At 36.6% G+C, this 23,020-nt stretch overlaps 1 protein-coding gene across 20 annotated transcripts in view; it reads left to right on the forward strand.

The window, feature by feature from the left end:
• Positions 1-22,285, forward strand: part of EYA1 (EYA transcriptional coactivator and phosphatase 1) — a 362,527-nt gene extending 340,242 nt beyond the window's left edge. For all 20 annotated transcript variants that reach the window (XM_082721150.1, XM_082721148.1, XM_082721142.1 and 17 more), the window contains 2 exons: positions 1,304-1,404; positions 20,264-22,285. In XM_082721150.1, coding sequence (XP_082577276.1) covers positions 1,304-1,404; positions 20,264-20,344 — 182 coding nt within the window. In that variant the 3' untranslated portion in view covers positions 20,345-22,285. The remainder of the gene's footprint in view (positions 1-1,303; positions 1,405-20,263) is intronic.
• Positions 22,286-23,020: the final 735 nt, after the last annotated feature.

Genomic DNA, 23,020 nt, shown 5'->3' on the forward strand with positions numbered 1-23,020 from the left:
TTTGAATAAGGCTAGCCAGATTTCATTCTGTCAGATGCAAACCAGAGATTTTAGTGCAAAATACAAATATAAAGCATACATTTGTTTAAGCAAACAAGCAATTTGTTCATGAGTATATCTGATCCTTATTTGAAAGAGATGCGGCCTGCTCAGTCATTTACATTTGAAAACTATAAACTATCCCATTGTCCATTAAAATGGTCCTGTTGGCAGCCCAGGACTTGGAACAGCAGTTTCTTCTCTAAAGGAGCAACAGTGGCTGTGTTAACTGTAGGGATGGGCCCCCAGAGAGCCCAAACCAAGTCTTGACTTGGGAAAGATTAGATAAAGGTATTCTGTTACCTCTATCCCGTTTTTCCTCTAGGAAGGTCCTTTACTGGACATTAGATGCCTGGGTAGGGCAGGTGTTAATCTTTCCGGAGTGCCCCAAATTATCTGACATTTATTTCAGAAACAGTTTTACCAAAAGATTTCAAGTAAACACATTAGGTTTGGCGGGGGCTGGGGGCAGTGGTCTTTCATTCAGATAGACTCCCAACTGGAAAACAAATGAATAAAGAGATTCCATTGTTTGATTTCTCCTGCTATAACAAAACCAGTCAGTTTCTTTCATCCTTCCCAATAGATGTGGGATCAGATATTATTTTCAGAGTTTGGTATATCGTGAAACATTTTTTAAATAAAGTTCAGGGAGGTTGCCAGAATTGCATGCCTTCATTAAGTCTCAGCTGGTAGGAAAAAAAGTACTGCTGCAAAACATTATTTTTTTCCCAAATGCTATACTATGATCGACTAGATCCCACTTTTTAATAAATGAGCCCTTGGGAAAAAAATATTAAAATTGACAATTTCTCGGTGGCTCAGTTAGTTAAGCATCTGCCTTCAGCTCAGGTCATGATCCCAGGGTCCTGGGATGGAGACCCAAAGCAGACTCTCTGCTCAGCAGGAAGCCTGCTTCTCCCCCTGTCCCCCCTACCCCCCAACCCCCCTGCTCATGCTCACATACACATGCTCTCTCTCTCTCTCCCTCGCAAAAATAAATAAAAAATAATCTTTAAAAAATAAAAAATAAAATTGATCATTTCCAAGGGACAAGTCACCACATGGATAATTTACAATTTGTAATTTACCTTGTTGTTCCACATTCTACCCAATGGCATCTGTAAGCACTCTTTTCCAGTTTGTACAAGTAGGATAGAGTTGAATCAGAAGCATAAAGGAAGTATTTTGTATAAAAAGTTCAAGCGCTATAGCACTGAGTTATCCAAACTTTACACTTTTATAATTTATTTTTATGTATTAGGAAAGGAAAGCTGTTTTGAGAGGATAATTCAAAGGTTTGGAAGAAAAGTGGTGTACGTCGTTATAGGAGATGGTGTGGAAGAAGAACAAGGAGCAAAAAAGGTCAGTGTTCCTCGATAGCACATCTCATACCATTTAATTTTTTGTCTTCAGAATGCTCATTGCTGGATCATTTAAACAAGTTCCCTTTCTCTGAAACAAATCAGAAATGTGTTTAGAACTGTAAGCAATGAAAAAGGACAGAGTACAATTAAACAAATATGGCCTTTTTTAAGAGTACTGTGTGCAAACTCAAAGGTCGTGGATGGCTGGTCTTCACAGAACGTAGACTTTTGAGCAGAAAGGAAGGTTTCATGCTGTAGCCGTCATCCAGAACAGAGATAACACATTTGCTGTGCTCATGTGAGCATGTCCTATTCTGCCCCATGGCAGACATTGCCAAGTGATTAAAACCTACCTGAGCCTGAATTCAGCCCAAGAACCTTCTAAATATCACCTCAGAAATACTCTACCAGTTGGTCAAAGCTGATTTCCCAAACTGTTTGCCGCGGTAGAGTAGAGTGCCGCCATTGTACCACAAGGTCAACCTCTCCTCCCTTGGGAGACTTGGAAAGGAAGCAGGGGCCAGAGCCAAGGGTGAGTCCCTTGACTCCCCGTTTGCCCATCAAACACCCTTTCTTTCTTCTGAGTCCCTGCAAGTGTCCTTCTGCCATTTCCCTCAGCAAAAGCTTGCTCATTAGCATAATCTATTACATTTCAAAAGAGGGGAGGAGAAAGGGACCATATTTCTTCACTCTGGAACCACTCAGGATCTTCACGGTCTAGATAAACACAGCCTACCTGGACCGTCTTTCTCACCCCAGCACTTGGCATTGCCATCTCTTCAGCCATGCCCTGCAGCCCCTCCCAGCTGTCACCTCTGCTTAGAATGTTCTTTTCCCTAATGTGCTACTGTCAGTGTCTGTCTTATTTTTCAAAATCCAGTGCCTATTCTACCTCTTCTATTTCCCTTGTCTATAAGAGCTTAATTATAGTACTCACTCACACTTTAATTGGAGAAGTTGTAAATAGCTTGACTGTTTGAGCAGACAGCCCAGGTTTGAATTATAGCTCCACTGCTTACCAGTTCTGTGACTTTGAACAAGCTACAAGCTATGGATCCCTCCTCTTTCTCTTTCCTTATCTATAAATAGCAGTAATAACAGCATCTAGCTCATTGGGCTATTTTAAGAATTACATTTGTTTAAGATGTAAAACACATAACACAGAGCCTGGTACTTATGAAGTGTGCAATAAGTGATAAAACTGTTATTAATTATTTGTGGATATGCCTGTTTCAGCCGTAAAAGATGAGCTCAAGAGGTAGGAATCTTATTTTGCTTAGTTTGTCATTTGAGACTTTGTTTTCAGTTTCTTTTGTTTTGTTTTGTTTTGTTGGGTTTTTGTTTTGTTTTGTTTTTTGTTGTTTTTTTCTTTTACAACCCCCTAAATCTTAGCACAGTCATACTCTCTAAATATCTTTTAAATTGAAGAGCATTAAGTATTTTATAAGGTTACCCAATAGAATTATTTTCCCTTCCTTTCCCCACACACTGACTCATAGAAACCACTGTAGATTTCCATGAAGGACGCAACAATTCAGTTCTTCTGGAGTTTTCTAGTATATAACAGAAGTGACCCATAAAGTCACCAGAACATAGATTCAGCATTCAGCACGACACGTGGCCAGCCTTCTTAGAGAGCCTAAAGATGATTTAATTCACCTTCAGGGTCTCTAAGTTCTAATAAAAGCAGAGAAACAGACCCTAATTTTATAAATAATATATTATGTCACTTATTCCCATTGATACACAATGTGCCCAGGATTACATGCTTCCCCAAGTGGGATCGGTGTGGTCGGAAACCCACACACGCTTCAGATCCAATAGAGGTTGATGCAAAGCTGCTTTTGCTACATACAAGCCTGAGTTCTGACATTCCAACTTTACCAGGGGGCAACCACCATGATCATTAGGTACATCTGTCAGCCCTTTGGGTTATTTCCATAAAGTGAAATTTTTCCCAGAATAAATTAGAATACCTAAAACTCAGCCCTGGAGAGTTAAAGAGGATGTTTAACGGCAATCCAGACTCAGGTCTTCTTCCTGGGAAAAGCCTCTGGAATTCTCCATGCCTTTCCTAGGCAGGACCTCGTACTGGCTAGTGGGATAGATGTGCACGCTTTGAACAGCATAGAAATGAAGAGCCACATCTCATGCCCCTGCAGCCCAGGGGCAAAGATGTGACTCTGCCCGCTCAGCTGGTCATCCTCCCTCTAGTAGTCACCAAAAAGTTGAGCTTCAGGAGAAGGTTGCCACAATGCGGCTTTCCAGCTTGTGGTAAGCAGAAGGATGCTAATAAAAGTGATGACTTATTATGCCAGGAATCCTTTGGGCCCTAGCAAGGCTTCTGTATGGGTAAGTCACTTCCTAAACCTTTCAGAGAAGCAGGTTTCTTATATATGTTCATCATGGGTGAACATAACATGGAAAAAGTAAAGGAATTCTTGGTTTGATATTAGAACTGGAAGTGGTAATGTGGCTAAGAGTATTTGTTCTCTTGGCAGAATGGTGAATTTTTTGACTGGGATGAGTATTCTTAGCTTCAGCTCTCTGGTTTGATGCTGTGGGATGAGTATATGTTGTAAGGATCCAGTAGTATATGTTACAAACTCTTTGCACCTTGAGTCTTACCCGTGTGGGGACTCTGACAAAAATGTGAGCAGGATTGATAAGACTGTTTATGTGTGTGTGTACAACGTACAGATTTTTCAGAAAGTTCAGATTCCTGATAATCTCACAAAAAATTCAGATGTCATCAATCTATCATCCATAATGACAAACTGACCATTCCTTTCTTATATTCTGTCTAACCTTGTTAGGTCAGCTAGTATTTAAATAGCAGTATTCTGTGCATGAGTTAAACAACAGGAATCTAATAATTCACAATAGAAGAGTCACTTTCTAAGTGGTCTTCTGCAGAGAAATAAGAGAATATTTAACTTAGGGAAAATGCTTAATTTAGGGGGAAAAGAATACTACTTAGTAATATCCCATTTTAAAAACTATATAAAAATTCAAGCTAAAGAAATAAATTAAGAGAGATGGTTATCCGTGTTGTCAAAAGATTAATAATCATAATGGTGAGAAAGAAGAATTATTACAATGATAAACCCCTTAATTATATTCCACACTCTCTTTTAGGCCCTTCCTATCCACTATCTCATTAAATCCTTATTGTAATTCTATGAGGAATGAATTCTTCAACCCACTTTATATATGAGAAAACCAAGGTGCAGGAAGGTGAATAATTTGGCCAAGACCACATAACTTAGAAGTAGCCTCACTAGAATTTGACGCTAATTATATCCATGAGATGGAGCACACAGTTCCTTTAAATTATAAACTTGATTACATATCCTAAATATTATTTGATTTAAAAAAAAAATTTCATGCTTTTTAAAAAAATTATTAGAATAAAGCGTACGATATTTGCTTCTTTCCTTTTGAGAGGCAGATAGAACTATTTAAGTGTTCTCTTTCTCCTAAGTTTGCATTCATCATTAAAATTGTAAAAAATAAATCATTGATTCTAATGCCGTTTGTGAGCATTTTCAATTATTAAATAAAATAGTGAACCAGTCAAGTTCTGCAAGTTTGAGTGCTAAAATGCTCTGCAAAATCAAAACATTTTGCAGTTTTTCTAAGTCAATTTTAACCATTTAGCTTGTCTCTCCTAGTTTCCTAAGTCCTTTTAAAAATCTAATAGAACATTCTTTCTTTTTCCCTGTAGAGATGTCTTTCATCTCTCTAAATCATGTTCTTTTGCTTGAGGTAGTTACTTTTTTCAAGCTCAGAAATGAAACCAGTAAGTATTCTGCAGTCGTCTGTTTCGTTATGGTCAATTGAAGTCTGTTCTGTCATCTTTGTTCTCTTTGCCAGTATAGTCCTGGGGCTTTCAGTAATTTTATCTAATTCTATAATTCGTATCATTAAAACATACCCCATCAAAGAGAAAAAGTTGAAAATACCTTTGTTTATTTAAAAGAACAACTTTCTTCCAAAAAGATTGCATGAAAGAGTTTTCTGCAAGCACCTCTTTGTTCCTAGAAAGACCGCAGAGAATGTGAGACGAGCCATATGGATAACTTTCTCTGACCTGGGTCTTCTGTTGTCGAGATCTGCCAGGCTTTCTTTTTTAGCATAGGATTCCATGTTTCCCTAATACAGCATCCTTTGCATGACAACAATAGGCATATATATGACTTTTAAAGAGTCAAAATGTAAGTGATAGTCTTCTGCATACCAGTAGCAATTTTCAATTCTATAATAAAAGTGGCCTTGTTTTAGAACTCTTCAACTAAACTTACTTGAAATAGGTTGCTGGTGAACACCAGTGAGAAAGTGATAGACATCCATTATTCTGTGTAATGGCAAAGGCTTCATCAATAAATGTCCATTTTATGTATGTATGTATGTTTGTATGTATGTATGTATATTTTTAAGTATAGCTGACACACCCTGTTACATTAGGTTCGGATGTACAGCACAGTTATTCCATAGCTCTGTACTGTGCTCCTTACAAGGGTAGCTACCATCTGTCACCATACAGCACTATTACAATACCACTGATTATATCCCCTTGCTGTGCTTTTGATCACCATGACTTACTCATTCCATAACTGGAAGCCAGGACCTCTCACTGTGCTTCTTTTATTCTGCCCATTCCCCTCACCCTTATCACCTCTCTCAACCAGTATATTCTCTGAATTTATGGAGCTGTTTCAGCTTGTTTGTTTGTTCCTTTATAGGTTTTGTTTTTTAGATTCTACACATAAGTGAAATCATATGGCATTTGTCTTTCTCTGACCTATTGCACTTATACCTTCTAGGTCTGTCCATGTTGCCACAAATGGCAAGATCTCACTTTTTCTGTGGCTGAATTAATAATCGTATATATATACCACATCTTCTTTATCCATTCAGCTATCAGTGGACACTTAGGTTGCTTCCATATCCTGGCTATTGGAAATAATGCTGCAATAAACTTAAGGATGCAGATACCTTTTGAATTAGTGTTTTTGTTTTCTATGGGTAAATGTAGTGGAATTACTGGATCATATGGCATTTTGTATTTTTAATTTTTTTTGAAGGAACCTCCATACTGTTTTCCACAGTGGTTGCAGCAATTTACATTCCCACCAACAGTGCATGAGAGTTTCTTTTCTCTACATTCTCACCAATATTTATTTCTTATCTTTTTGATACTAGCCATTCTAATTGTTACAAGGTAACAGATCATTGGGGTTTTCATTTGCATTTCCCTGATGATTAATGATGTGTTAAGCATCTTTTGCTGTATCTAATTGTCATCTGTAGGTCCTCTTTGGAAAAATGTATATACAGGTCCTAGGCCCACTTTTTAATCAGATTATTTGTTTTTCTGGTATTGGCTTATATAAATTCTTTATATATTTTGGATAGCAACCGCTTATTAGATATGTTATTTGCAAATATCTTCTCTCATACAGATGGTTCCCTTTTCATTTTGTTGATGGTTCAAAAAGCTTTTTATTTTGGGGTGGTCCAAATAGTTTTTGTTTTTGTATCCTTTGCCTTAGGAGACATCATCTAGCAAAATGTTGCTAAAGCCCATGTCAGAGATATTACCCACTATGTTTTTTTCTAGGATTGTGGTGGTTTCAGGTCTCACATTCAAGTTGTGCATCCATTTTGAGTTTATTTTTGTATACGGTATAAGAAAGTGGTCTAGTTTTATTCTTTTACATATAATGGTCCAATCTCTCTAGCACCATTTATTGAAGAGACTGCCTTTTCCCTACTGTATATTCTTGACTCCTTTGTTGTAGATTAATTGACCATATGCATATGGGTTTATTTCTGGGCTATTTTGTTCCATTTATCTGTGTGTTTGTTTTGGGGCCAGCACCATATTATTTTGATTACTACAGGTTTGTTTTGGGTTTTTTAGAATTTTTTAAAGATTTTATTTATTTATCAGAGAGAGAGTGGGGAGAGAGCGAGCACAGGCAGACAGAATGGCAGGCAGAGGTAGAGGGAGAAGCAGGCTCTTCGCCGAGCAATGAGCCTGATGTGGGACTCGATCCCAGGACGTTGGTTAAGGCAGCTGCTTTACCAACTGAGCCACCCAGGCGTCCCTGATTACTACAGGTTTTATAGTATACCTTGAAATCTAAGACTGTGTTACCTCCAGCTTTGTTCCTCTTTCTCAAGATTGCTTTGGCTGGTCAGGGTCTTTTGTGGTTTCATACAAAGTTTAGTACCTTTTGTTCTAGTTCTTTTTGTTTGTTTGTTTAATATTTTATTTATTTATTTATTAGAGAGAGAGTTCATGAGAGAGAGAGTAGAGGGTGAGGGAGAAGCAGACTCCCTGCTGAGCAGGGAGCCCTATGTGGGACTCGATCCCAGGACCCTGGGAACACGACCTGAGCTGAAGGCAGATGCTTAACTGACTGAGCCACCCAGACGTCCCCATTTGTTCTTGTTCTGTGAAAAAATACTATTGGTATTTCAATATTGGTTGCACTGAATCTTAGATTGCTTGGGATAGTACGGGAATTTTAACAGTATTGATTCTTTGAATCCATGAGCATAGAATATATTTTCACTTGTGTCATCTTTAATTTTTCATCAGTGTTTTAGTTTTCAGGTATAGTACACCCATCATCTTAAGTTTACTCCTAGGTATTTTATCCTTTTTGGTGCAATTATAAATACAATTGTTTTCTTGATTTCTTTTTGCTACCTCATTATGAGTTCTAATACTTTTTTGCATGGGTCTTTAAGGTTTCCTATATACAGTATCATGTCATCTGCAAATAGTGACAGTTTACTTTTTCTTTACCAGTTGGATGGCTTTTATTTCTTATCTCATTGCTGCAGCTAGGATTTCTATTTTAGTCTATTTATCTTTTGTTTCTAATTTCTCCACATTGAATAAGATAGATAAGAATGGATATCTTGTCTTGGTCCTGATCTTAGAGGAAAAGCTCCCAGTCTTCCATAATGTAGTATGATGTTTGCTATGGGCTTATCATATATGGCCTTTGTTATATGGAGGTATATTCCTCTGAATCCACTTTGAAGAGTTTTTATCATGAAAAACTTCTATTGAGATTGCAAATTGAGATAATTTTTATCTTTGATTTTGTTAAGATGTTGTATCACTTTGATTTCCAGAAATTGAAGCATCCTTGCATCCACAGAATAAATCATACTTGATCATGGTGAAAGATCCTTTTAATGTATTGTTGAATGTGATTTGCTAATTTTTTCTGAGGATTTTTGCATTTGTGTTCATCAGGGATATTGACCTATAGTTGTTTTTTTGTTTTGTTTTGTTTTGTTTTTCTTTTTGTTTTTTGTTTTTAAATAGTGTCTTTGCCTGGTTTTGGTAACAGGGTAGTGCTTGCTGATCCTATAGAATGTATTTGGAAATTTTTCTTTATTGCTGGAAGTACTTTCAGAAGAACAGGTGTTAACTCTTCTTTAAATGTTTGATAGACTACTCACTTTAGCAGCATATAAACGTTTAACAGAATTCACCTATAAATTCATCTGATCCTGAACATTTATTCGTTGGAAATTTTTGATTACTGACTCTATTTCATTACTAGAATTGGTCTGTTTAGATTTTCTGTTTTTTCCTGATTATTTTTAGATTATACATTTCTAGAAATTTATCCCTTTCTTCTTCATTGTCCAATTTGTTGGCATATGATTTTTCATTGTAGCCTCTAATAATACCTTGTATTTACGGTGTATGTTGTTAGTTCTCTTCTTTCATTTCTGATTTTATGGAAGTCCTCTTTTTTTCCTTGATGAGTCTGACTAAAGGTTTATCAATTTTGTTTAACTTTTCCAAGATCCAGCTTTTGGTTTCATTGATCTTTTCTATTTTTTTTTTAAGTCTATTTTACTTATTTCCACTCTGAACTTTATTTTTTCCTTCCATCCACATACTGTGTTTTGTAATTCTTTAAGTGTAAGGTTGGATTATTTATTTGAGGTTTTCCTTATTTCTTGAAATAGGCCTGGGTCACTTGAAACTGCTTCAGTTTCAGTCTTGAAACTGCTTTTCACTGGGTCCTAAAGATTTTGGACCTTTGTGTTTTTATTTTCAGTTGTCTGTCTGTATTTTTTATTTCCTCTTTAATTTCTTTGTTGACCTATTAGCCTCCACATCGTGTTTTTTCCAGTTTTTTTAAATTGATTTTAGTTTTATACCATTGTGGTCTGAAATGATACTTGAAATGATTTTGATCTTCTTAAATTTATTATTTTATTTTATTTTTTTAAAAGATCTTTATTTATTTATTTGGCAGAGAAATCACAAGTAGGCAGAGAGGCAGACAGAGGGGGAGGGGGTAGAAGGCTCCCTGTCGAGCAGAGACCCCGATGCGGAGCTCAATCCCAGAACCCTGAGACCATGACCTGAGCCAGAGACAGAGGCTTAACCCACTGAGCCACCAGGTGCCCCAATCTTCTTAAATTTATTGAGACTTGTTTTGTGGCCCAGCTTGTGAACTATTCAGGAGAACATATCAAGTACACTTGAAAAGAATTTGTATTCTGTGGTTTAACTTCATGTATTAACTTCTATCTATTAACTCCATTGACTCTAATGTGTCATTCAGAGCCCTGTTGATTTTCTGTCTGGATGATCTACCCATTCATGTAAAGGGGGTGTTAAAGCCCTTTATACTTTTTGTATTTCTGAAATTTTTTTCCTTTTGTGTCTGTTAATAGTTGTGTTATGTATTTAGGACTCTAATGTTGGATGCATAGATATTTACAAATATTATATTCTCTTCTTGGATTGATCTCTTTATCACTATGTAATGCCCTTCATTGTCTCTTTTACAGTCTTTGTTTTAAAATCTATTTTTGTCTGATATAAGCATTGCTACCCCAGCTTTTTTATATCTGTCCATTTGCATAGAATATCTTTTTCCATCCCTTTCAACCTGTATGTGTCTTTAGATCTGAAGTGAGTCTCTTGTAGACAACACATAAATGAGTCTTGTTTTTTTATCCATTCCTTCACCCTGTCTTTTGATTGGAGCATTTAGACCATTTAAAATAATTATTGATAGGTATGTACTTACTGCTATTTTGTTCATTGATTTCTGGTTGTGTTTGTAGTTCTTCTCTGTTCCTGTGTTCTCTTGCTCTCTTTCTTTGTGATTGATGGATTCTTTAACGTTACATTTGGCTCTCTTTCTCTTTTTTTTCTTATGTATCTATTACTGGGTTTTGGTTTGTGGTTGCCATGAGGTTTATATATACTATCCTAAGTATATAGCAGCCTATATTAAATTGACAGTCACTTAAAATCAAACACATAATAAAAGAACTTCATTTTTACTTCTATGTTTTAGGTGCTTGTTGTCATAGTTTACATCTTTTTATTTTGTGAGTTCCTTTAACTAATTTTATAGGTATACTTGGTTTTATTACCTTTGTCTTTAACCTTCATATTAGATTTATAGAGGACTTTTCTACTACCTTTAATGTATGTTTACTTTTACTTGTGAAATTTTGTCCTTTCATAATTTTCTTCTAATTATAGCCTTTTGCTTCCACTTAAAGATTCTAATATTTCTTATAAGGCCAGTTTTGTGGCGATGAACTCCTTTAACTTTTGTTTGTCTGGGAAAGTCTATCTGTCCTTCAACTCCGAATGATAATCTTGCCCAGTATTCTTGGCTATAGGTTTTTTCCTTTTAGTTCTTTGAATAGATCATGCCACTTTCTTCTAGCCTGCCAAGTTTCTGCTTAAAAATTAGCCAGTTGCTTTATGGGGTTTCCCTTATATATAACTAATTGCTTCTCTCTTGCTGCTTTTAAAAACTTCTCTTTATCTTTAAACTTTGTCATTTTAATTATTATGTGTTATGGTGTAGACCTCATTGGATTCATTTGTGTGGAATTCTTTGTACCTCTTTAACCTGGATGTTTCTTTCCCCAGATTAGGAAAGTTTTCTGCTGCTTTCCCTCACTGTTTTCTTTCTGGGACCGCTATAATGCAAATGTTTGTTTGCTTGATGTTGTCTAAGAGATCCTTTAGCCTATTCTCATTTTTTTTTTTTAATTTCTTTTTGCTATACAGCGTGGGTGCTTTCCATTACCCTGTCTTCCAGATCACTGACCTCTTCTTCTGCATCCTCTAATCTGCTGCCAATTCCCTCTAGTATACTTTTCATTTCAGTTATTATATTCTCCAACTTTGATTCTTTGTTATATTTTCTTTTTGTTGAAATTCTGAGTTCATCCACTCTTCAGTCCAGTGAGCATCTTTATGGCCATTACTTTGAATTCTTTATCAGATAGATTGCTTATGTCTATTTTAGTTAGTTTGTGTTCTGAGGTTTTAGCTTGTTCTTTCCTTTGGAACATAATCCTGTCTCCTCATTTTGCTTGACTTTCTGTGTTTGTTTATATGAATTAAGCACAACAGCAATTTCTCCTAAACCCAAAGGAATGGTCCTGTGTATGGTCATCCTCTATGTAGACTGTGTATGCCTGGTGACTTTGGCTGAAATGCTGGAGCTATGGATGGCATGGTCTTGGTTACTCAGTGCTGGGGTTGCCCTGGTGCTCTTTGTGCAGAGAGTACCATGGCAGGATAGCTGAAGTAGATGTAAGCCAGTGTATCTCAGAATATTTTATGTAGAAGTTCCATGGCAGGGTGGCTGCAACCAATGTAGGCATGGGCCATGGCTTCTCAGGGTGCCCTAGAAAGTCATCTACAACAAAAGTGGTACAGGCCTGCAGTGTTTTGGTTTGTTTTGTGCTTGTGTCACCTTGGCAAGATGACTGGAGCTATAGAGAACATGGGTATACTGCCATCAGGTCACCTTTGTGGGACAGTTGGGGCTCCAGTGGGCTATGGGCTCACTGAGGGAGTGGGTCAGTTCTACTGCCCAGCCCCTGCTTCTGTCCAGGCTATCAAGGTAGAAAGGGAACATAAAGCATGGCACTTGCCCACCCCTCCACTGCAGAGAGATTTTTCAGCAGCATTCTCACTGTTTGGTGGAGTTCTAGAACTAGATCCTTTATATCCTAATTGCCCTTTAACCTGAAGCTTTTGTGCCCCAGGACAGACAAATGTGTTCAGGGTTTCTTGGTACTATCCCACCCTGCTGTGATTCACAGCACTGGAAGTGAGGGTTCATGTCTCTGTTTCTCTTGCCATTCTCCATGTAGTCTGTCTTTGGTTGTGAAGAAGCTGTTCAGTCAGTTTGCAATTCTTCGGAAGATATTACTAAATAAGTGCCTACTTAGTGTGTTCATGGAGAAGGTGGGTTCAGGGTCTTCCTGCATTGCCATCCATACTAGACAAAAAAATGTCCATTTTTTTAAAAGATTTTATTTATTTATTTATTTGACAGACAGAGATCACAAGTAGGCAGAGAGGCAGGCAGAGAGAGAGGAGGAAGCAGGTTCCTTGCTGAGCAGAGAGCCTGATGGGGGGCTCAATCCCAGGACCCTGGGATCATGACCTGAGCCGAAGTCAGAGGCCTTAACCCACTGAGCCACCCAGGTGCCCCAAAAAATGTCCATTTTAAATGTGAACTCCAAAATTTGCTGAAATCCAAGACGAAATGGAAAACCTGATTAATAATGCTCAATTCCAAGCTTATTGAGAAAAATGAGAGCTGCTTTTGTAATAATAATAATAATAATATCTTTAATGAATTTTTTTATAGATTTTGAGATATGGGGATTACTAACATCAAGTACAGAGAATTTTATTATTCTAAAGCCATTTCACTTAGTTCTTAATGAGAAATATATGCCAGGTCTTGAATTGGATTTCATCTTCGTTCTTAAAGAATTCACTTCGGTCTAGAGTAGAACCAGATATGTAAATAATAAAAGAGCAATGCTGTGCAGTAAATTTCATGCCGAAGTTTTAGAATAATCTATCTTCCAAGATCTTTTTATGTATAATTGGGGAAGTATTTGTACATCCATATGCAAATTTTCCTGACATAATATGAAAGCAAAGCTATGTTCATTTTTTCCCATATAAATTGTAACTATAAACTTTTTTCTGTACCTATTTTTATTTGTTTGTTTTTACAATATATTCTGACAGTCATTCCATATCAGTGCATGGAGTTCTGTATCTCTAATTCTTTTAAATTGCGGCACTGGCATTCTATTACTTGGATGTGCTACACTCCAATGAGTCCCTTGGGGTGAATATTTAGGTGGTTTCCCATATTTACTATGAACAGTTCTGTAGTGAATGGTCTTCATGTGATTCATGCATGGGCAAGTGTGTCTGTGGGATAAATTCCTAGAAGTACAGTACCTGAGCCAAAGGTTATATCCTTTTGTGGTTTTTAACATTTTATTAATATATTCTTCAGCAAAATTCAGTTTACATGTGAGTGTTCATCCACCCAGCTTTTTTTATGTTAGCAATTTTATGTATATCTAGAAAAGATAAATGCAAAATACTAGATGAGGGAAAAAAGTAGAGGGATTTGGAAAGTTGCACATGTGGACAAGAGGAGCAGGAAGGATGTGTCATTTTCTCATTATGGAATATTTTGGTTCTAATAACCCAAAAATGTGTGCTACTTTCCAAGATATTTGCTTCAGTATCTATTTCTCTCAATACACGCCTAAACCTGATAAACTAATAATATACTCATCAGTTCCAGCTATCTTTTCTGTTTATATTTGTGATCAGCTGTTTTTAGTCCCATGGCTCTCATTACCTGATGGAGTATCTCCATTTAGGCATCCTAAGTCATCCCATCTGAAGATCAGCTAATAAAGTAACTCGGTTCGCCCCTTAAATTTGCCAGTATTCTCCTCCTTTAACCCATCACCAAGACATATGTTATTGTTTCTTCACGTGGCTCCTATCCATTGTACACATTCCATTTCCACTATCCCTTGGCATAATTTCTCTACTACTGGGCAGCCACACCTCCAATTCATCCTTCCTAAGTAGATATCCCAAATGCTTCTACCTGGAAAAAGCTCCTTCCTTACTAGTCTTTATTTTGAGCATACCATCCCAGTCCCATCACGTCACACTAAATGCTCTGTTCATCCCACCTATCAGCCTTATTGTATACGATCTCCTGACTTGGAGTCCCATCTCTTTCCCATCTAGCTAACCAGCTTTGCCCATTCTTCAAATTCAGTGCAGGCCCAGCTTACCCTCTCCAGCTTATAACTGAGCTCTCCTCACTCTGAATGCATTCATTGATTTTTTGTTGTTGTTGTTTTATTGAGATATAATTGGTAGGCATCACTATATAAATTTGAGAAGGTGTACAGCATAACAATTTTGGTTACATATATTGTGAAGTGATTGCCACAATAAGTAATAAATTTAGTTAACAACTATCATCATAGCTACAAAAAAAAAATGTTTTTTTTTAAATGTTTTTCCTTACACTGAGCAGTCTTAGAATCTACTCCTAAATTTTAGACATACTATAAAGCAGTGTTCTTTTTCTTACAACTGGAACTTTATGTCTTTCATTTACCTTCATCTAATCCCCCCACTCCCTGTGTCTGGTAACGACAAATCTGATCTTTTTTTTTTTTTTCCTGTGAGTTTGGGGTTTGGATTTTTTTTTTTTTTTTTTTAAGATTCTACCTATAAGTGAGATCATACAGTATTTATCTTTCCCTGACTTGTTTTACTTCGCATAAGGTCTATCAATGTTGTTGTGAATGTTAAGATTTTCTATCTTATGGTTGAATAATAGTCCATCGTATATAGATGCCATAAATCTTTTATCCATTCGTTCATCAGTGGACACTTAGGTTGTCTCCATGTCTTGGCTATTATGAATAATGCTGTAATGAACATAAGGGTACAGATATCTCTTCAACAATGTTTTCATTTCCTTTGGATATATACCCCCAAAAGTGGAATTGCTGGATCATAGGGTAGGTTTTTTGTTTTTGTTTTTTTTTTTTTTTTTTGGCATTCCCACCAGGAATACGCAAGGGTTCCCTTTTCTCCACAGTCTCACCAGCACTTTACTTCTTGTCCTTTCGATAATGGCTGGTCTCACACACATGAGATTGTGGTTTTGCAATTCCCAGATTAGTGATGTTGAACATCTTTTCATGTATCTTTTGGCTGTCCGTATATCTTCTTTGGAGAAATGTTTATTTAGGTTCCCTGCCTATTTTCAATCAGGTTATTTGTTGTTTCACTACTTATTTGTATGGGTTTGTTATATATTTTTGACATTAATTCCTTATCCAATATATGGTTTACGAATATTATTTTTCCCCATTCTTTAGATTTCATTCTTTAGTTTTTCCATTTTGTTGACCATTTCTTTTGCTAGGCAGAAGTATATTTTCAATGCAATCCACTTGTTTTTTTGTTTGTGCTTTAGGTGTCATGTCCAAAAAAAAAAATCATTACCCAGATCCATGTCAAGGAATTTTTTAATGTTTTCTTCTAGGAGTTTTCTGATTTCTGGTCTTACATTTAAGTCTTTAAATGTTTGCAGCCAATTTTCTCAGGATCATTTATTGAAGAGACTGCCTTTTCTCCACTGAGTATTCTTGGCTCCATTGTCAAATGTTATGTGACCATATACATGTGTTTTATTTCTGAGTGGTTTATTCTGTTCCATTGATCTATGTGTCTGTTTTTATGCTAGTAATATACTGTTTTTATTACGATAGCTTTATAATATACCTTGAAATCAGGAAATGTGATGTTTCCCACTTTCTTTCTCAGGATCGCTCTGTCCATTTGGGGTTATTTGCAATTCCATATAAATTTTACATTTGTTTTTTCTACTTCCTTAAAAAATGCCATTGAAATCATGGTAGGGATTGCACTGAATCTGTGGGTGGCTTTGGGTATCATGGACATTTAAGCAGTATTAATTCTTTTAATCCATGAACATGAGATATCTTTCCTTTTGTTACATATTCAGTTTTTTTCATTCATGTCTTGTGTTTTTTAGTGTAGCTATTTTCCTTGGTTAAATTAATTCCTAACTTGTTTTTTACAGGTCATTTAGTATTAGTGCATAGAAACACTATGGATTTTTGTATGTTAATTTTGTATCCTGCAACTTTACTGAATTTGTTGCTTAGCTATCATTTCTTTTGTATGGAGTCTTTAGGGTTTTCTGTATAAAATCATGTCATCTGCAAATATTTTGTCCTTTTCAATTCTAATGCCTCTTTTTTTTTTTTTGCCTGCTGGTTCTTGTCAGTGGGGGCATAGGTAATGCAGATTATTTTATACATCTGTAGTAGATACAATATTCAAGTCAAAGACTTTATTAAACCTGGAAGCAACCTTGATTTATTTTCCCTAACCTTCATGTTACAGATAAATAAACTGGGGCTCAGGAAAACTGTCATAATTCAAAATCCTATAACTAATGTCCGAGTTGAGAGTATAACCCAGTTCTCCTCATCCTGGCACCTGCTTTTCTTTTGCCACCTTATCTCTCTGACTTCATATAAGAAATATCTGTTTTAGGTTTAAAACTGACATGGAAAAAAATTGTTTTCTTGCACCCAGTTGTGCTAGGAAGCTCTTGTACATTCATAAACTCTTTGCATCAGTTTGTGGTGAATTAGGGAAAGCATTTGTAATATTAGTTCTAATTATTTGTGAACATGAGTTTGAGTTTCCTCTCCCCTGGATTCAGTCTTCTTATAATGACTCACTTAATATTAAATACGCTTTTCTTAAAGTAGAAGCCTAGTGAGTTTTGTGAGACTGAAGCTGCTGATTCTAACAGAGATCATTAGCCTTCATGTTATGAAATAGTGTTGAGGGTGAAGTTGCTGTCCTTGTATAGGGATGCTTCCAGAGAGTACCTCTTCCCTTTCATATATACCTAAGGTTTGCCAGTATTACTGTGGAGCTTTCTGCACTTTGGCTCAAATGAATGACCCCATCATCACTGTCTTATAATGAGTTGTGTCTGTAATATACCACAGGCATATTTCATCACTTGAATTTGTTTCAGGGTGCTACTTGATCAGTGGTTCTTAATAATACTCTATAGGAGGAGGAAGCTATTACTATTTCTGTGAACAAGCCACTCCAGGGCTCTTTGTGAATAACCTTGCCTTTCCATAACCTGTTTTGAGGATGATTTAAAACAATTTCTCTGTTACCTGTGCTCTAAGCTGGAATCAACTCCCTGAACTGTGAAGATAAGACACATAACCATTGTAGGACTTTGTTTACTATGGAATTAAATCCCTAATGTTTATTTTAACATTTACCCAGGAAATTAGTTGGATCTTTTTCAGTTCCTTTTCCAGTTTCTCTGCCATTCTACAGTACATACGGCTGAGTACACCAATGGCTCTCAAATGTGTTTTGTTGTCAATGGGAAACATATCTAACTTCAGATAATCAACATGCAAAAGAATTTGGCTGAACTTACTTTGTAAAAAAACAAAAACAAAACAGAGCAACAGAATGACTCAACCTTTGTTCAGTTGTTCATGAGAAGCAGCTTTAAGGAAGGACAACAAATCTCTGACACATTAGAGAAAATAAAACAAATAAGAAAAATATACAAGTTAATTAAAAATAAAAGGATATTAAAAAGATGGTTAAATATACAAGAATGCTGTATATATATAGCACATATATACGTATATAGTTGAACACTTGAAAACTTTTAATATAGTGAACGATTTTCCTTAAAAATGATGTGTCAAACATGGACTTGAAATTTAGTAAAATGAGCAAGTTGCTGAATGGTACATACTATTTATATACACAATTTCAAATATGAGCGTGCACACATAAAAGATATAGAAAAAGATTTATGGAGGTTATCTGGATAGTAGGATTAGAAATGATTTGCTTTTCCCTATAAAACTGAAGTTGTACATTATGCAAATATTTTACAGTACACAGATTTTTATTAACAGAAAAAAAAAGCTTTCTGTGTCAACATTTTTCAGATCTGATCTATAATATTTCAGTGTTCCTTACTCAACAAAACGTGGGAGGGAGTGTTTGTATTTCAGGCTATATACTAGAGTACTGATAATTTATACTGTTGGATTAAAAGCCCATTGAGTAGAGTTAGGAGGCATTACAGCCTCTGGGCTTAAGCTTCAAACCTGACCTGATGTGAATCCAGTGTGCACTCCATACCATCTGTTATTCAAACCTCTCCGCTCCTCCTCCAAGACTCAGTTTTTTCTTCGGTGACACCATGATGGTAATACATATCTATCCCTGAAGTTATAGAGAGGCTTGAATCTGAGACTCTATATAAAGTGCTCAGGACAGTGCCTGATGAAATACCCCCTAAATTACCGCTATCATTATCATCGATGACCTCCTTGTAGGCCCTGCTCCACGTGGCTTCTGCAGCCAATCATGTCTTTCTCACATCTTAACAAGGCAATTCCCCTTCCTTCTCTGCTCCGAACACAGGCAGCCTTCGGGTGCTCTTCTGAATGGTCATCCTTTCATAACGTAGCTTCACGGTTGCCTCCTTTGACCAGGAATTTCCCCCAGCTTCCCAGGCCAGAGGAACTGGCTCCTCCTAGTCCTTTCGTAACACACAGACAAAAGTTCGTGACGGTTGTGCATTTCCACGTCTCACCCACAGACGGCACCATCCCTGCAGATGCGGAGAAGGAGGGAATGAAGGCAAAGGAGTCCAGTCTGTTTTTCTAATCAAAAAAGTTGACAAGTAGATCCATCCTAAAACTTTGGAAAGAGGTCTTCTGGGTCTCAATGCTGGACTATTGAAAGCTAGGGAGTCCAGAGCGGTCAACATTTGATACTGGACTGTGCTATATGCTTTTAGTAGACTGCTTGAGACAAAGGCATTGTTAATAACTTAATAGTTGGCATTCTCAGAATACAACAGTTCTGTGATCTACATCAAAAGAGTTACTTGCTTCCACTTTTAGGTACAGATAAGCCCCCCCACCCAAAACTCTCATGTTCCTCTATTTGCTTCCATGACAAATCCTTCTTTTTGTCTGATTGTAATTCCTTTTGCACCGTAATTGCAAAGTATAGTCAGGCCTTCACAGTATTTCTTTTATTGTTGTTTTAAAAAGCAGTTTTTCTATGGGCCAAGTAGAATGCTGTCTTCCAAAAAACGAGGATTACCTTTCCTTTATTTGAAAAAAGATTTTGCTGATGCCAACGTACTTACTGTAGGGCTTTGAGCAGTAAGAGTTTATAATCATGTTTTCATCCTTCAGGGATGAGGTAATCTCTCTTCTTTTCCTGTTTTTCTTATCACTGGCTGATTCAGGTGTTTTACAAAGAGTCTCATCATTTAAACTAGATTTTTAGGCTGATTTTTTTTTTTTTAAACAACTACCAGAAAAACCATTCGATCGTCATTTGAAGTTTTCCCATATGGTAAAGCCATTATAAGGTCAATGTGAAGAATGCCTAATGGAAGTAAATGAAAAAAAGCTGCTTCTTACATGAGCAAAATTAAGTTTTGAAAAATGTAAAAAAGCTACCTTCTAAGGAAAACTGCTTAAACTTTTAGCATTATAAATCCACTGGATCCATATTTTGAAAGGCACCCGTGTTTGACAAAGTTTCCTTCATAGCTGTTGTGTTTTATGTACAATTTGGAATTGGCATTCAAGTCACAGTACAGATCGACTTCAGAGATACCCATCACTTTCTTAAAAGAAGCAGACTCCAGATTATATTTTAAAATGCAGTCCAGTAGTCTTCGGGGAGGATTAAGTTTGAATTTTTGTTTTAAACAGATGTGATGTTAAGCTCTTCCCTGGCAGTTCTCACAATGCTGAGAAAAAGGGATGAGCGTTGTAGCGAATTTCAAAAGCAGGGTTCAGGCTTCGTGCTGGGAGCATGGCCTGTCCTCACCGTGTGTCTGCCCCTTTCACAGCACGCCATGCCCTTCTGGAGGGTCTCCAGTCACTCGGACCTCATGGCCCTCCATCATGCCTTGGAACTGGAGTACCTGTAACAGCCACCTAGCACTTTGGAACCGCACAACTGCCTGTGACCAGGAACAAATCCAGCAGGCCTGAGGCCTGTGTCCGCGCTGGAGTACCCAATGTCGCGATTTCACCATGTGGACGCACAGCTGCCGGCGGTCTTCACCTCTGCTCTTGTGGTAAATGAAGGACCACATCGATCTCTTCAGACCAGCTGTTGACTCTAGTACTGTGAATCCCATGAGAAGAAGCCATGAGAATGTTCTAGTATGGTGTGATGTGTCTTTGCCACAGTAATTACATGGTTCAAACCTGTGAAGAAAGGACCTGCAGACGCTTCCATTGTTCACATCTTCAATGTGACGGAAACATTAGCTTTTCCAATACAGCAAACTTGATTGCACAACAAAGACTGAAATGTGTTTCCCGAAGACCAGGGAGGGGATCTTCTTGGAAAGAAAGTTTACTTTTTTGGTGTCTCATACCCAGGGTAATCTGTACATCTCTACGTATTTATGAACAGACTTTTAAAAAACAGCTTTAATTGAGGTATGATTCCAGCACCATACAATTCACTCAACCAGACTTTTGTGACATCTAGTAACTGAAGAGACAGTAGCATCATAATAAGCGATTAAAGGCCTTTGCCTCACGACACAGCAAGTACTTTGAATCTTAGCACATTGCAAAGTAGTTTAAAGTATGTCTAATTTAAACGTATAATATGTACATCACTGAGACAATCATGTACAGAGAATTTGGGGTGTAAATTTGTAATAATGGATGATTCTTTTACATATTGTTTAGAAAATGATATTGAAAGGTAGCGATGCCTTGATAGTGAAGTATGAGGCCATGTGTGCAGAAAGTCCTGTGCAGTGCCTTATCGAAGTACTGGGTATAAATATGTAGATAATGGAGTTTGTTTTTTGTTTTTTGTTTTTAGATAATGTTGTCAAGACCAAAAGCATGGATGTTAATAGAAATTTGTTTTCCAAATTATTTTTTCCATCAGTTTTTTCTTCTTTTTTTTAATGCTCTTAGGAGGACCTTGGTAAAATACAGCGGTGTCTTAAATAATCTGAAAAAAAAAAAAAAAAAAAAAAAAAAACAGTCCTCTTACAACCTCACTTTTTCAGTTTCAACACTCATGTATTATATGTAACTACTTGAAAAAAATGATTATGCAAATGCTTCTTCCCACAGAAAGAATGTAGATGATTATTAGATATATTTTATTAATAAAATGATTCATGAATTGGAGACTAGCCAAGTTTGTGTGCTCAGATTATAGGGTCTGTATTTTCTTGCTTAGATAAAGGAAGGCATTATCACCTATCTGGAAATGAGCAAAACTTTTTGATCGTTCCCTCTGTTTTCCTCCACACCTTTCCCTCAATCCCACCCTCCCTGGAAAGTTCATTGCAGGCAGTGGACATGGCCCAATAATCATCAGCAAGGTTATTTCTCACCTGCATTATCTATAAGGCATAAATCTGGGAAATAAAAATTGTCACCTTTGTTATGCCATAAGACAGTCTCTCTAAAAGTGAGGCATTTGGGCACTAGTTTTCATCTAAAACCTTCCATTGTTATGAAATTACTTTTTGGATGAATTTTAAAATTACATTGAGGGAAAAAAAAACAAACAAACACCAGCTTTAACCCAAAGTAGCTAAAGAGCTGCTCTTAACTATTCCTGAAGTTTCATGTTGCTGCTAAAATTAGTTGTGAGTTTTCCAAATTGCTTAAAAATCAAATTTGGGTTTTTTTTTTCTTTTTTTGCTTGAAGCAAACAGAAGATAATTTTTTAGCCTTTTCATTTTATGTTTTTGTACTCTGCAGATTGGAAAGCAAAGTTTATCCTGGCTTTACTGTATAAAGGTGTGTTGTGTCCACAATTGTGTACAGGATTTTTCTTCATTAATTTTGTGTTTAAATTAATAAAATTGATTTGTGAAGTACTGTAATCTCCTTGAATACATTCTCTTATCTCTCGTTTATAAGAAATAGGATCTTGGTTGCATTAGCATGCTTCTGGTCCAACAAAAGGAAGTGGTATGAAGTAATTGTAGTAATAATGGCTTTATCAGTCCTTGAGGAGACTAAACCAGAAGGGTAACATCTGTTTCTTTGATCACTGTAAGAACAGATGAACAGAAGGGCTCTACACTTCCTTTAAAACTATATAAACTGGACCCTCACTCAAATTTACCATAGAACAGAATTCAGCATCAAGAATCTTGGATAACAGAGCATCGATTTAGCCACTCAAATACCATAGGGATAGCAAAATAAAGCAGTTCTATCTATAAAGAACATCCACAACACTTACCTCTAAAATTTGGCCAGATTAGTCACTGACAGGGAGCTATAAAACAGTACAACTTGCTTCCTCTTGGGATTCAACCTTAGAAACAACATTCATACACACAAACACATGAAAAATCAAACATGCGGTTATATGCCTCATTTATCAGGACCACGATGTTCGTTTTTCACAGGTACACACCCAGGCAAGTGGCTTGAGTGACGAAGTGCGTGAGCACGTTTGGATGCCTGAGAATAAAAAAAGTTTGGATAAAGTCTTCAGAGACGGGCAAGGATGGGGAGTGGAAGGATTTTTAAGTCTCAGGTAAAGAAAATAAGGAAAATGGGCAAAATGGAGGTTATAGCCTCAAAAGATAATTTTTTTAAAGATTTTA

This window comes from Mustela nivalis (assembly GCF_964662115.1).
Source record: "Mustela nivalis genome assembly, chromosome: 2".
Classification (NCBI taxonomy): Eukaryota; Metazoa; Chordata; class Mammalia; order Carnivora; family Mustelidae; genus Mustela; species Mustela nivalis.